Genomic DNA, 15,077 nt, shown 5'->3' on the forward strand with positions numbered 1-15,077 from the left:
TGCCAGGCCAGGGGGATTGGTCTTTTGTGCACACCTAAAATGGTAATGAATTATACAGGCTGATATTTAGGCCTAGATTTTGATAAATGGTGTAAAATTCATACTCAGACTGACTCAGAGCAAAATGCATGTTGAAATTGGAAACTTCATTGGATGACAAATTTTATATAATTATTGACTGTCTGTCTGAGACTGAGTCAGTGATTGACGTGATTTTATTTTTAGATTATTAAAAACAGCTTTAGCTTGGGCACCCACACGCATTGCGAGGTTAGTATTAATACTGGTAAATTAAACCATTGAACCATGTTTGGCAGTGGATTTCGAATTGACAGTTAATGAGTTAGTGGGTCGCGCATGCTGGCTTGCTGCGGATCCCACTTCTGCAAGTGATGTCCACGTCCATAAGGCATTAAACACACCACTTCTAAGTAATGGCTTGGTTTTTCTGTGCGCTGTGGCATGTCAGGGGCGGATCCAGCTTTTATAAAGGGGGGTTGGGGTGGTATGTGAGGGAGCGTAGCGACCGAGTCCAAGCGAGCGGAGCAAGCGAGGGTGTTTGGGGGGGTGTCCCCCCTCCCACGTAGGGAAAATTTTTGAAAATCTGTGTGTGAAAATGGCGTTTCCTTGCATCTAAAACACCACTATTTTTGATATAGAGGTCGTTGCCAAATTAACCCCCATGAAAATTTGTAAAATTAAGTTGCAATCCCCCATTTTTTTTTTTTTAATGGGGGGATTTTTGTTTGGGGATGAGAATCAGCAACCCTGGCCTAGATTGTCACTTCCGCGGTGGCCCGTGTCCTCAAAAAAGCTGATGGGGGGCAAAAAGGACTATGTGACATTTGTTCGCCCAACCCTCCCCCCAAATAAATAATAATAATAAATTAAATGAATACTACATAGAAATAGAATAAAATAAAATTACAAGTTTTTTAAAAAAGATAAGATTAAAAAAAAATGGTCCCCAGATTTTTTTTTTTTTTTTGGGGGGGTTGCAACCCCCCTCTAGATCTGTTTCTGCATGTAATGAACCCTTGACTATGAGTTGGGCTTGTCCGTAGACTCTAATGTTAGAGTCGAGGCCTATCTCGGCTCGGGCCCAAAGATGCGCCACCGCGCACAGAAAAATCATGTGGTATGGACACCAGAAGTAAGAATGAGATCCCATGCGCGACCCACTGACTTAGATATCCACTGCCAAAACGGTTCATGGTACAGGGTATAGGGCAAGTCCAAGAAAAGGTCACCCTAGAAGGTAAAATTTTATCTCCAATTTAAGAAGTTATCTTTGGAGGGGTAAGAAAGCCTATCGCCTGTTGTGGTAGCCTAAGTATGTTTGGCCTAGGTCCTAGCCCCACTCATTACTAGTACAAGTTTAGTTACTTCGAGCGATGTTTGTGCCGGCTCCACTTCACCACCACTACTATACGCTCCATCTGGCTGAACATCGTGTCCGTTAAGTCGATCTGATATTCCGAGTGACAAAGGTGGGATTTTATGGGGAAATATAAAACTCATGGAACATCACGATCTTTAAAAACAAAACTAATATAGGAGGGGGTCCAGTGTCCGGACATGTTATCTTTTGGTTACACTTCGTAATTCAGAAGGTTCGTAATTCCAAAACACGTGAATTCATTATTGCCTGAACCACAATGTTCGTTAAATCGAAAAAGGGTTCGTTAATCCGAACATTTGTGGCGTAATTCCGAAGGTTCGTTAATCCGAAAAGGAATAATGAGTGATAATTCCGAAGGTTCGTTAGTCCGAAAACGAAATGAGGTTCGTTAATCCGAAAACGAAATGAGGTTCGTTAATCCGAAAAAACTAAATGAACAACGAACCTCATTTTTTTTCGGACTAACGAACCTTCGGAATTATGACTCTCATTATTCCTTTTCGGATTAACGAACCTTTGGAACAACGAACGTCATTTCAATTTTTGGATTGTCGGACCTTCGGAACAACGAACCTTATTTCGCTTTCAGATTAACGAACCTCCGGAATATCCAAACCTTCGGAATAACGAAGCTTCGGAATTATGAATGTAAACAATCTTTTTGAAGCCTTCCTTTTTGTCTTTGGATTACACTAAAAATATGAATTCAATACTTGTTATCATCTTCTATTTTGTTCTTTATATTTCCCAACATTTTGTACTAAAATTTGATGAAACTTCGCTTCTAACTTTTTTCAAATGACTTTCTAACATTGATCGTGTGGACACACAACCTGTACGGACACACAACAACTGAGTGACCTGAAACTCAGGCAGGACGTTTAGCAATACTTGATTAACCTTATGCCCAAATTTCATGAACTAGGTTTCTAAGTTTTCATTTAAAAAACACAACCTTTTGTTAAGATTTGGTGTTGATGCCGCCACCGTCAGAAAAACAGCGCCTATAATATAATTTTACTCTCCTATGCAGGTGAAACAAAACGGAAGGAAAGAAGGGAAAACACAAATTTTGTGCATTTTCATGTATTTATTTTCAATAGTCTCGGCAGTGCAGCCGTCCTTGCATGGTAACTATTATATAAAGATTATCCAGCAGCTTGCAAAGGAAAGTCAGTTTCAAAGTAATTTCTTCAGTGCACAGATGAGGCGAGGGGGTCTTCGGGCGCTTGCCCCCTCTCCTCTCCTACAAAAATAAATTATGACCAAGAAAGTAGAAAAGAAAATGGTGAAATAATATTTTTTTCTGAATATTATGCTTTCATTGGATATTTATAAAGTTAAATATTTTTATTTTTTTTTGCTCGCTCACAAAAAAAAGATCTGCCCAATTATTCATATCTAGCCCCTTCAAAACTTTGGCTCACTTCGCCACTGATTTGTTTCATCACACTTCTATGCAAATACTTACGCCTATAGAATAGAATACATTATATCCTACATAGAGTAAATCATGTATAGTACTATTGGTTCAAGTAGCATCATGTGACCGAATATATTTCAACTCTGACGTCATACCTCGATATATTTTTGGATACTAGTATATCGAGGTCTGACATCATTATTTCACAAAACTGGATCTAGCTAAACTCTCAGGCACACCGGCCAGCGCGCTCTCTCTCCCGGCAAGTCCAGCGATGTGTCGGCACAGGCACTGATCTGCGTTCTGCTGAGCACGATGGCTCAGAGAAAAGTAGGTAATTCAACTCAAGTAACCGGACTTTGCAAGCTCATCACATAGATTTTGGTTATAAATTATAAAAAGTTGGATAAAAAACAAATATATCAGGCGTTTCATTCGAAAGCATAGTGGGAATTATTAATCCTCGGTTGGACTGGCAAAACTACTATATTTCCCTCGGGGCTTCGCCCCTCAGGAAGTAATTGTCAGACCAACCTCGGATAAATAATTCAACTATACTTTCTCAAAGCCTGATATATTTGTTTACTATTTCTCATAATTCCATATGGCTTTGTGTAATTATTTTGTGTCCAGAATTACTTCATTAATATGAAATTTTATTCAGAATCACAAAAACTGCAAGCTCTCTTTTTCTCCTAATAATCAGAGACAAAATGAGCCCAAGATTTTGAGGGAGTCAGATGTGTCATATCAGGCAAAATTCAATAGAAGTTGTGAGCGAGCAAGCTTTTCATTAAAAAAAATCACATTTTGTAGCTTGACATAAAAATATTCAGAAAATGTTATATTTCATTTTTCTTTCCCTTTTTTTTTTTGGGGGGGGGAGAGCATCCCAAGCCTCCCCCCATCTATGCACCTCTGTCTAGTGTCTATATTACTGTTATATTGTTATTTCAAGACTAATTTTCATAGAAACGATTGGTTCAGAAAAAATATTAAACACATGCAGCCTTTCATGGAAAGTTCCCCCGGTTGTCCCGAAAAGGTGTGTTTTGTTTGACTTTCCTCCTCAACCCACCCTTTCGAGAAAAGCTCTCGCGGCATATCTCAACGTCCGTATGACATATTTGTCCTGCCCACCAGAGGTGAAGGCGAGACTAAGGGATCCAAATGTCGTCTGTCCGTCCGTCACAAACCTGTAATGACACATAACTCCACAACCGTAAGTCGCTTTTAAACCAAACATGGATGGTAGATGGACCTGGGTGACCTGCATGTTGAGCTGCAGTCAGAGGTCACATGGTAAGGTCAAAGGTCATTTTCAGGTCAACGTTAAAGTTTACATGCAACACTTTTATGACACCTAACTCCACAACCGTAAGTCGCTTTTCAACCAAACTTGGATGGTAGATGGACTTGGGGGACCTGCATGTTATGCTGCAGTCTGAGGTCATATGGTAAGGTCAAAGGTCATTTTCAGGTCAACGTTACAGTTCACATGCAAGACTCTTATGACACCTAACTCCGCAACCGTAAGTCACTTTTCAACCAAACTTGGATGTTGGATAGACTTGGGGGACGTGCATGTTATGCTGCAGTCAGAGGTCACATGGTAAGGTAAAATATCATTTACAGGTTAAAGTTTACATGCAAGACTCTTATGACACCTAACTCCGCAACCATAAGTCACTTTTCAATCAAACATGGATGGTCGATGGACTTGGGGGACCTGCATGTTATGCTACAGTCAGAGGTCACATGGTAAGGTCGAAGGTCATTTTCAGGTCAACGTTAAAGTTTACATGCAGGACACCTAACTTCGCAAATGTAAGTCGCTTTTCAACCTAACATGGACAGTAGATGGACTTGGGGGACCTGCACATGTTACGCTGAAGTGGGAGGTCACATGATAAGTTCAAAGGTCATTTTCAGGTCAACGTCAAAGTTTACATGCAAGACTCTCTTATGAAAACTAACTCCGCAACCGTAAGTCACTTTTCAACCAAACTTGGATGTTGGATAGACTTGGGGGACGTGCATGTTATGCTGCAGTCGGAGGTCACATGGAAAGGTCAAAGGTCATTTACAGGTTAAAGTTTACATGCAAGACTCTCTTATGACACCTAACTCCGCAACCGTAAGTCACTTTTCAACCAAACTTGGAAGGTAGATGGACTTGGGGGACCTGCATGTTATGCTGCAGTCAGAGGTCACATGGAAAGGTCAAAGGTCATCTACAGGTTAAAGTTTACATGCAAGACTCTCTTATGACACCTAACTCCGCAACCGTAAGTCACTTTTCAACCAAACTTGCAGACTTATGCTGCAGTCGGATGTCACATGGTAAGGTCAAAGGTCATTTTCAGGTCAATATTAAAGTTTACGTGCAAGGCTGGTATGACAAGTGTTATTCCATCCCAGTAATTTCACAATGAAGTTTCGATATAATTCTTGCGTGCCCTCGCAAATCACAATATTTCTGGTTATTTTCATAAGTGGGCGAGACAAAAATTGCTTTTGCCTTGTTTTTTAGTCATGTTCAAAATGAATTAGTGATGATTTCATTTTTCTCGGCATTTTAATCCCCAAGTCTGCATGGTTTAATTATGTTTGATGCATGTTTTGCCTTTAGTAGACAGCTGGCAGCCCTCTGTCTCGAGGAGTATTTTTATATCTTTTTCTGTATTTGGTGAGTGAAGCCAACGAAATTCAGCTGAACAACCAACATAAAGGCATGGTCACACCGCCGAGCGTTGTTGGAGCGGTAGGGAAAGAGGGTAGAATTTTTCTCTCAAAATGGGGGAAAAAATCGAAAACAAAAAAAACTAAAATCGAACTTGAAAATGGTAAACGGTAGCGAGCAGTGATGATTTTTTTTTCTCTCCGCTCCACGACCGCTCCAACAACGCTCGGCCGGATGCCTTTACACTTAAGGGGAATCCAGCCTTGGTCATAAAATATAGTGTTGGAAAGGAGAAAATTAGATAAAACAGAATGGTGAAAGTTTGAAAGAAATCGGACCAACAATAAGAAAGTTATGGCTGCTTTAAAATTGAAATCCCTATGATTATGTAGATTTCAAAGTGGCAACTGGGTAAGTAAATTATGACAAGAGGCAAGGACAACTTTCCCATAGGCCATGTACTTAATTATCAGGGATTTGTGTTTTTCTCCTAACTGCCCTTCCCCTGGGGCAGTAATCTAAATATAACCCTGGTAGTATATTGTTTTATGTCCTCATGTGAAAGAAAAATAAAAATTTGAAGTAAAACATTTGAAAAAATGACATATTAGCCATTTTATGTATTGGAGTACATGGAAGAGTAGTCCTTGCCTTACATCACTGTGACATCACATATGTGGCCAATTTGCAGTCTCGTGGATCTAGGGATTACCAATATTCACAACTTTAAAAAAATAACTTTCTTATTATTTGTCAGATAGTGTTCAAACTTTCACCTATCAACTTGACTGATTTTTCTTATTCCCCTAAGAACAAGTTTTTATTTGGGTTGGATTCCCCTTTAACAGAGATTGAAGCTTTTGTTCTAGTTTTGGCTCTGCTATTTTTTTGATTGGATGTATTTCCTGATTTATCACAATAATTGCAAGTTTTATCATGATTTAACTTTTTGAAAATTATGCTATTATGTGATTAAGGCTACATCTCTTGTACTTTCTACCGATAGTCTCAATATAACGTTATTAATGGATTATTTCTTGTAAAAAATCCTAAAGATAGGAACTAACTCTGTGGTTAGTAGATAAATATGACTCACTTGTCCAGGTGTTGATAAACGGGCCGCTGCTGAGTAGGCCTAGAGTTTTCTTAATTATATATAATTGATTTCATGACATGTGTTTACATTTGCTGCAGATTCCCATTCAGCCGTTGGACTGAACTGGTACTGTAACACAGTATGGATGGTCAATATGAAGCAAGCTTCATCGAATTCCTCCAAGAGCTCTGAACTCTGTTCTGATCATTTTGAAGATGCTTGCTTTGACAGGACTGGGCAAACGATTCGTCTAAGACAGGATGCTGTCCCAACCACATTTAATTTGCCGCCTCGTCATCAGAAGGTACAGTAGATCTATATCATACGTGTTTTAAAGAAATATAATCTCTGTATTATCTATCTACCTTTGGTTTGACAGAACAATGTTTTGAATATTCCATTCTCAGTAGCCAAAGAGAAATGAAAATTATCCTATTCGGGAGGGTCACCATGGACCTCGGCCTATACTGTGTACCAGGGGACTGTGTATTTTAAGTTAACGCTTACTAAATGATCAAACAAATTAAAAATTTGGTTTAGCCCTACATAATTAGCATGAGCTTCTTTGAAATTGCAAAGCTAAGGGTGTATTGCTGATTTTTCATAATTTATTAAAATTCATTTTTGATAAATTATTTTATGCATAAATAGAGAATTCTCTGCTGTACAGTTAAGTAAATCTCTAAATAAGTTCCCAAGTTCTACAGTGCGTATGAAAAAATGGGATAGATTTGAAAAGTCTATAAAATTTTTGTTTCAAATTATGATCTCAATATTTTGTGTCAATACATGCTATGGAGTCTTATCCTTCAAATGCTATTAAAATAATTTTTGTTTCGTGCTTACGCAAACACAAATTTTTGTTTTGTCTGGGGTAAAAAAGGAAGCTTGCGCCAAAATGGCATAATATGATGGTCGGACTTCTTGCTATCAGCAGAATTCCTCTTAACCTTTTCATTATCTTTGCCATAATTTTCGAATTATGCAGTCAAAATTCATTTCCAAATCTACTTATTTATTTGGATAGTTGTGGTGTTGTTCCTTTTAATATGTTCTCTTTTAGTTTTGAATATTCCTTAGGCAAGAACATTTTTTTAAACCAAATTATGGTAGAGCGTGTTTTTTTCGAATCCTTTCATTGTGTTCTGCAAAGGTAATGATGCCTTTGAACAGTGGCATACTGAGGGGTGGGGGCTCGGGGTGCTCCCCCCCCCTCCCAATACAAAATTATGACCAAGGAAAAAAGTGGAAAGAAAAATAACAGAAAACATAGAAAGTGAAATATGATATTATTCTGAATATTATGTCAAAATCACAAAATTGGATATTTTAGTAAAAACTGGAAATTTTTGCTTGCTCGCTTCACAACTTTTTAATGCATTTTACCTGATCTGCCATATCTTCCTCCTTCAAAATTGACTCAATACACCATTGCCATTGAAAGACATGAATATTTTCTTGTTTGTCCTGTCAAGCACATTAAACTTGGTGAAGGATTCAATGACCCCTTGAAAATAGGATTCATGTCTTTTATAGGTACCATTACATAAATTGTTTCACATAATTATTATCAAAGGTACCATAACATAATTTGTTTCACATAATAAAAAGGATTTGAATGATTACAAATTCTCCCAATTAAAAATGCAAATCTTCTCACTTGGGTTGACAAGAAAGTCTCTTCTTACTTATGAAGGAAAATTCAAAGGTAAAAGAAGTTCAAATTAAAACCAATGTAATTCAGGTAAATGAATAAATTTATTAGTGAAATTTGACAGCATTTTTCGAAAATTATGGCAAAGATAATGAATATATTATAAGTCTGCTGATTAGCCAAAAGTCTAAAAGTATAAAACGTCCCGTGTTCGCTCAAGCATGAATTTATTTTTTAAATGCCATTTCAAAGATAAGATCTTAGAGCATCTATTAATATCAAAATATAGATATAATATTTTGAGACAAAGCAAAGATTTTATAATTTCAACCAATAAGTGCAAGAATAATGATGCATTTGTCATTTATGATTTAAAATAGAATTTCCATTGGATTAGATTTGTAAGAAAAATAATGTTTTTGAGCAATTCTAGGTCCGACATGAACTCATACATTGTTGCATTACTGCGTATCCGGATGCCGCAAACTTGGTCCCTAAACTTCTGCGAGACTTGACCAACAAAAAAAATATGAGGACATGTTTCTAACTGTGGAATTATTGCAAAACATGTGGAGGGGGGCTTATTAAAGTGATGGTCCAGGCTGAAAATATTTATACATGTAGCTTAATAAATAGAGTAGAAGTCACTGAGCAAAATGCCGAAAATTTCATCAAAATCAGATGACAAATAATCAAGTTATTGAATTTGATAGTTTATAACAGTAGTTTGTGAAAACGGTCGTCATGAATATTCATTAGGTGGGCTGATGATGTCACATCTCAAATTGTTCTTTTGAATTTTATTATATGAAATTATGTTTATTAAATTTTATCCTCCAAGAACTAGAAAAATTGGATTGACAACTGATTTAGTACATTAGATATTAATTGCTGAAACTTATTTCATCATAATGGAGACACATCATTTACACATGTATGAAATAATGAAAAAATTATGATTTTATGAACCAAACAGAAAGTGGGGATGTGACATCATCCCACCTAATGAATATTCATGATATGACTATTTTCTCAAAATATTGCTAAACTTTAAACTTCAATAACTTTATTATTTGTTATCCGATTTTGATGACATTTTCAGCATTTTGCTCAGTGGATTCTACTCTATGTATTAAGATATAAATATTTTCAGCCTGGACCATCCCTTTAAGACCCCCCCTTCCTCCTTTGGGGCCAGATAGGGTTAATAAATCATCATGAATATTTAAACATGTTTATTTTGCTGCAAGTCCATTGAAAAGGATTCATTTCTAAACAAATATTATTCTAAATGTACTATTGAATATTAATTTGACAAATTTAAAGTCATTTTTTTCATTCTTGCATCTCGGTTTATTCAAGTTTTTCTTCTTTTTTAATGTTTTTTTTTTTTATTCACTCTTCTCGTACAGAATGCACACAAACCAGGGAAACCCTCGAAAGAAAGTCATTTAGATTCAGCAAGCAACCTCCCAGATACTGCAAAGACACCTGTACCAAAGTCTTCAGCACCTTCCCTGGGACTACTACTCAATGCCAAAAATCTAAGAGGGGTAAAGTGGAAGATAACAGCAACATATATCTAAATGGGGTATTGTACAGTATGATTGATCAACCAATGATACCAGTTGTATTCTGACATTTAAATCCATGTCCCTCTGACCAATGTTGTCAAATAAAAACCTTGCTTTGAGCATAACATCCTCAAGGTGGTCTGAAATTCTATTAGAAGGTACATGTACTCTTCTGTGGAAGTTCATTTTATGCTTTGACTGCTAATCTATAAGTTTTATTATCAATATGCTAGTGTTCTGAAGTTGATGTGTTAATAATCAATTGTTTTAATGTTTTATTCTATTTAAAACATAATAGATGGAGACCAGCAGCATGGCAGCAGGAGCTAATGTTGGTCGTGATGAGGCATATACCACCATCAACAATGCTGCAATTGCAGTCACCACCACCAAGTCTGCTTCTGTCACTGCCATCACCATTGCCACCGCCATTACCAAGACCACTCCTGACACAAAGCCCCCAAGTCCTCAACTGACCAGATATTGCAGCTGGAGAAGGATATACCAGGAACTTCAAAGCCAGGGCTTGCCAGTCTCCTACAATAAGAAAAATGCCATGGGCCCATCTAATGAACTAGTAGTAGAATATTTGGCCACAGTTGTAGAAATGCAGAGACTAACATACTGCCACAGGTAAAAATCAATGTCAGATATGATGGATAGTCTTTGAAATATGGGTTGCAGAATGAATATCAGTAAAACCCATCATGATGTGCTATCTGATTTAACCCTAAAAAGGCCGTGGGAGCCCAAAAATTTTCACGATAAATCCACAACGTGAAAGATTGTGCCGCGTCATTATAAAGCCTTTTTTAAAAAAAGTTTATGAGTGTCCCGGAATTCAGACAAAATTTGTGACACCTGGGTACCCGGTTCTGCAATTATGCAACATTGTGCATTGTGTAAGTACACATGTCAGAATTGCACTAAAATGTGATTTCATGGACAAATCCAATGCAAAATCTGTTTCTAGCCAGAATTCATAATTGTATCGTACCGGTTAATGTTTATTTTTACTGATTAAAATCTATTAATTTCATTGTGCTTATGATCAGAAAATTTTGTCAACAATATAAAAAAAGTAAAAAAAACAAAGAAATACTTAAGAAAGGAAAAAAATACATATGAAAGGTATGTGATATCAATTAATTTTTATGTGTCTGAACAAAAACTTCAAGGTCTGTGTTTATAGATTTCCAGCCAAATTCTAATTTCATGCATGATTTAGTAAAACATATAATTCTAAATAATTTTAGAATGATCAAATATACAATTTTTTCATCTGTGGCAGGCATTTTGCATTTCTTCACAATTGCGCAATTAACGGTCAATCTTGAGGGCCCCCACTCCCCTTCCGCCCATCTTTCCTGCCTCCAAAATACCCTGGCAGTCTTATTAGGGTTAGATTAAGTCTACATTAAGCAAACATAAAATTCTTACAATTGAATTCAGTGGCGTAATGAGCCAAATATTTTGAGAGGGCTAAATATGGCGAATGGAACAAAAGTTCTCCAAAGAGAGCGAAGGGAGTGTGCAAAATTTTAGAACTTTTTAATACAGAAATCAAAATTTGGAAAGATTTTGACGTAATAATATCCAGTAAATACTCTCTATTTCACCCTTTCTCGTTCGCTTTCTTTCTTTTTCTCCTTTTCTTTCTTGGTCGTTAAACATTGGGGGGGGGGGGCAGTCAGACCGCAGGTCCCTATGCTAATGAGCAAAAAGTCCAGATACATCCAAATCATCTCGTGGCTGAATCCTTGCAAAATCTTGTGATTCATGAGATTTTCTTTCTCGAGTCTAAGAATTTACCTGTTTTAAAGAGAAATTCCAGTATTGGTAACGATCTCAAAATGACTTTTTACAGAATCTAATATAATGACCACCCAAGTGTCTGTTTGTATGAATAAAAAATATGTGCCAAAGGATTCTGGAAGAAATTGTGTAATTGCTGAGAAATAAGCAAAATAAGCTCATATTCCAGCAATAATAATACACTGTCCCACGTGTGCCTATCTGTGTTGGTGATCTTCAGTGTGAACATTTTTCAGCGTAGATTTCAAGATTTCACAAAGTTCAGTTTATGTAACTTTACCAAATCTAGATCCTCGATGATATACTGACAATTAAGCCAGACTTTCTCATGAAATCAGTGTTTACTGCAACTACTGGCATTTCTTTTTAACCTCAAGTTAAATTAAATATTATTGCACTATCAGATAGAGTAAAAGTTACTCTTTCATATTGGTCATTTATTTTGTATACAATATTTTGTTAAATAAGTAAATTTCTGGCCTGAAAGTGTGCCTCAAAACTTAATTTTCTTCTTCCATTTTCTTTTGCACATTGTGCAAACTTTTTATTTTGAGCCTCAATGATATCCATATCACCATAAAGCTGAACTTCTTTTCTTTCTCACAATGCCACTCTTGATATGCGGCACCTTTTAATCGGGTCAAGATCACACTTTTCCCACTAAGGTACAATACGAGATTTCTGTAATTTTGTACTTGCATGAAATCCAGAGTTCTGATTGGCTGGATAAGGTTCACAGAACAACAGGCACAGGGTATTTGAGGAGATTACCACATGGGAAGTGTGACCTTCCTACGAACCCTGGCACTGGAACCGTTGGAATTTGCCACTGGGTGGTCTATTTGACCAATCAGAATGCAGTATTCTTGTTTTCAAACTGCTTTATGTACTTGGCAAATGAAAAGTGTGATCTTGACCCGATTAAACCAATTCTTATTTTGAAACCTATATCGTTTCAAAGCATACATATTCAGCTTTATCATGATATAAAAATCATTTGGGCTCAAACACAAATAAAGTGTGAAAATAGCAACTTTTGTCTGGTGAAAATATTTATTTTATAGCATATTTTAGATCAAACTTTGAACCTATATTACAAAATCTTTGAATAAATCCAAACATATGACATGAAAGAATGATTCTTCTTCTTTACAATGGTACCAAATTCATGAAATTCGATGCACAGTTAGAGCAGCAATGACCGAATGAAAAGGTGTTATGGTCCGCGTCAAGCTCATTAAATATACAAAACATCTCAAGTCATGAATATCATTTGGATGAAAGAAGCCACTCTCTTGGGACCTGCAGTCTGACTGGGGGGCATGGCCCCCATCTATACATCAGTGATGGATTTAATACTTTTTGCATGTACGATGACGATGCTCGCTCTCTCACCCATCCTCACTATGTGTATATGTGTGTGCAAGATGAATTATGAGGAATAATTGCATGAAGTGACGTTTTTCAACCAGAGATTGATCCTTATATATTATTTACTATTGCATTTTTGTTCATCATATTGACCCATCTTGACCCCTTTACCCCCCCCCCTGACAAAAACCTAATAGTCAAATGAAGTTTCCTTTTCTTTTCTTTTGATATACATGTAATGTATTCATGTGAGAAAAAAAATTATAGTGCCAAACATTTTTTGAAAATTTTAATTTATTCCTTCAGGTGAGGTTTTGTCCACAGTTCCAGAAGGACACAAAATAGTATCAGAAAGTCATGCCAGAATCAACAACTGAAGGGTTTGAAGAGCCAGATAAAGAGCCGAGAAATGTGATTTTAAAGGTAAGTTAAACTTATTTATAATTCTGATTCATTTTGGCATAGAAAGTAAGTCATAATAACAATTTGAATTATTTTTGTCTTCTTGATTTGCTCTTTGTCAGGAATCCAAATTTTAGAATTAAACTCTTAGTTTGAGGTGTTGATGATTTTTTTTCAGCTGCAAAAGTAACAAACCAATATCAATCATTGGTCGATAATGTGACTTGCTTTCTCTTGCCAAATTGGTACATGTACATGTATATTCTGCATTTCTATAATGATTGACCCCACCACTAGCACATAAGATGCAACATGTCAAATAACTGTCAAACTCACTTCATCATGTATTTAATTATTAATATTTCATTAAAGGAGTAAAAGGACTCAGAAAGATTACCCGAAAAAGCTCACAGAATTTTTTTTACTGGTAGACCCTTTACATTCATTTGATGAATTGAGTTCATGCAAAATCAACTGAATGTTATGAGTACAAAATCCTGTTAATACACCTTACTGTGAGGCTATTCTGGTAGGTCATCCCGGGAGTGCCTGAGGATCTTGTCCATTTGGATAAATCTTGCAAAGTACCAAGAGGTGCCTCCACCCCCCCCCCCACTCTATTAAGGGTTAACAATGAAATTGAAATTAGGAATAAGTTTAGTATCTTCCCGGGGGGGGGGGGGCACTCAGTATATAATGCATAGTGGGTATGTGCCGCGGAGGGGACCCCCATTTTCACACTCAAATTTCCGTTCCAAGGCATAGCATTTTTGCCTTGTTGATAAAAAGAACAAAGAAAGCCGCTCCAAGGCATAGCATTTTCTTCTTATCGAGAAAAAAGAAGAGGGAAATCCGCTCCAAGCTAGCATATTTTTCGTTACGCCGCTCCGATCGCATTGAACGAGTCGAATTTTGGTGAAAAGCGGCCGCAGAGCTCCCCCGGCGGAGGCCGCGCTAGCTGCATCATGCACGCATGACCGTTCCGTGGGGATGCATACGCACTCACACGCTGGCGATCCGTTCCAAGGACCCCCGTTTTCACAAACATTTGTCGTTCCGAAGCCCGTTCCGAGGACCCTCCTTTTTACAATAAGCCCGCTCCAAGGCCCCCGTTTTTTGTCTCGCCCGCGGCACACCCCCACCACATTTTTGGTCGAGTGCCCCCCCCCCCGGGAGTATCTTGCTCATATGCATTATAAATTAATTACTATTTCAGGTACTTCAATCACATGCACAGTAGGAGCAAAAACAGCAGCAAACACACAGGAGATGTAACACTACATTGACCAACAGCAACAACTACAGCAGCATCAACAATTTCTGCAGGAGATGCAAAAACCACACTGGCAACCTCAACAACATCAAGGTGTCCAACAAGCACTCGGGAACGTTAACAGCAACCACAGCTTCAGCTGGAGTTTCAACAAACACATCAGAAAAAACCAACAGCAGCAAAAAAAACACTTATGAATAATGAAATGAATCTAATTGAAACTCAAAAGCCAATGACGCAACATCTTTGACAAACTGAGACAATTATTCATTCTTTTACAGGATAAAGAAATACTTTTTTAAAGTGTAAATTTGCAGGAACACAATGGATGTTCCTATGTATCTATTTAATGAAATAAATTTGACTTTAATAAATTCAGTAAAT

General features: G+C 37.1%; 1 protein-coding gene across 4 annotated transcripts; it reads left to right on the top strand.

The window, feature by feature from the left end:
- The first annotated feature begins 1,018 nt into the window (after window positions 1–1,018).
- On the top strand, window positions 1,019–14,742 carry LOC121428784 (THAP domain-containing protein 5-like). 4 transcript variants are annotated; one of them, XM_041625609.1, is made up of 6 exons: window positions 1,020–1,258; window positions 6,703–6,908; window positions 9,671–9,811; window positions 10,131–10,465; window positions 13,325–13,441; window positions 14,637–14,742. In XM_041625609.1, exons 1-5 carry the CDS (start codon window positions 1,213–1,215, stop codon window positions 13,326–13,328), a joined length of 732 nt encoding a protein of 243 aa, XP_041481543.1. In that variant the 5' UTR covers window positions 1,020–1,212; the 3' UTR covers window positions 13,329–13,441; window positions 14,637–14,742. The 4 variants fall into 4 exon arrangements, with proteins under 4 accessions (XP_041481546.1, XP_041481543.1, XP_041481544.1 ...); XM_041625610.1 differs by lacking the exon at window positions 1,020–1,258 and adding an exon at window positions 2,785–3,159; XM_041625611.1 differs by lacking the exon at window positions 1,020–1,258 and adding an exon at window positions 2,788–3,155.
- Window positions 14,743–15,077: the final 335 nt, after the last annotated feature.

Source organism: Lytechinus variegatus, chromosome 15 (genome assembly GCF_018143015.1).
Source record: "Lytechinus variegatus isolate NC3 chromosome 15, Lvar_3.0, whole genome shotgun sequence".
In the NCBI taxonomy this organism is placed as follows: Eukaryota; Metazoa; Echinodermata; class Echinoidea; order Temnopleuroida; family Toxopneustidae; genus Lytechinus; species Lytechinus variegatus.

What these genes read in the sequence shown, in the direction of transcription:
- LOC121428784 (XM_041625609.1), top strand. Translation starts at nt 1,213, where the DNA reads ATGGTACAGGGTATAGGGCAAGTCCAAGAAAAGGTCACCCTAGAAG. An exon ending in AGAAAAGGTCACCCTAGAAG is followed by an intron (nt 1,259 to 6,702) that starts GTAAAATTTTAT and finishes CATTTGCTGCAG; the next exon opens with ATTCCCATTCAGCCGTTGGA. An exon ending in TGCCGCCTCGTCATCAGAAG is followed by an intron (nt 6,909 to 9,670) that starts GTACAGTAGATC and finishes CTTCTCGTACAG; the next exon opens with AATGCACACAAACCAGGGAA.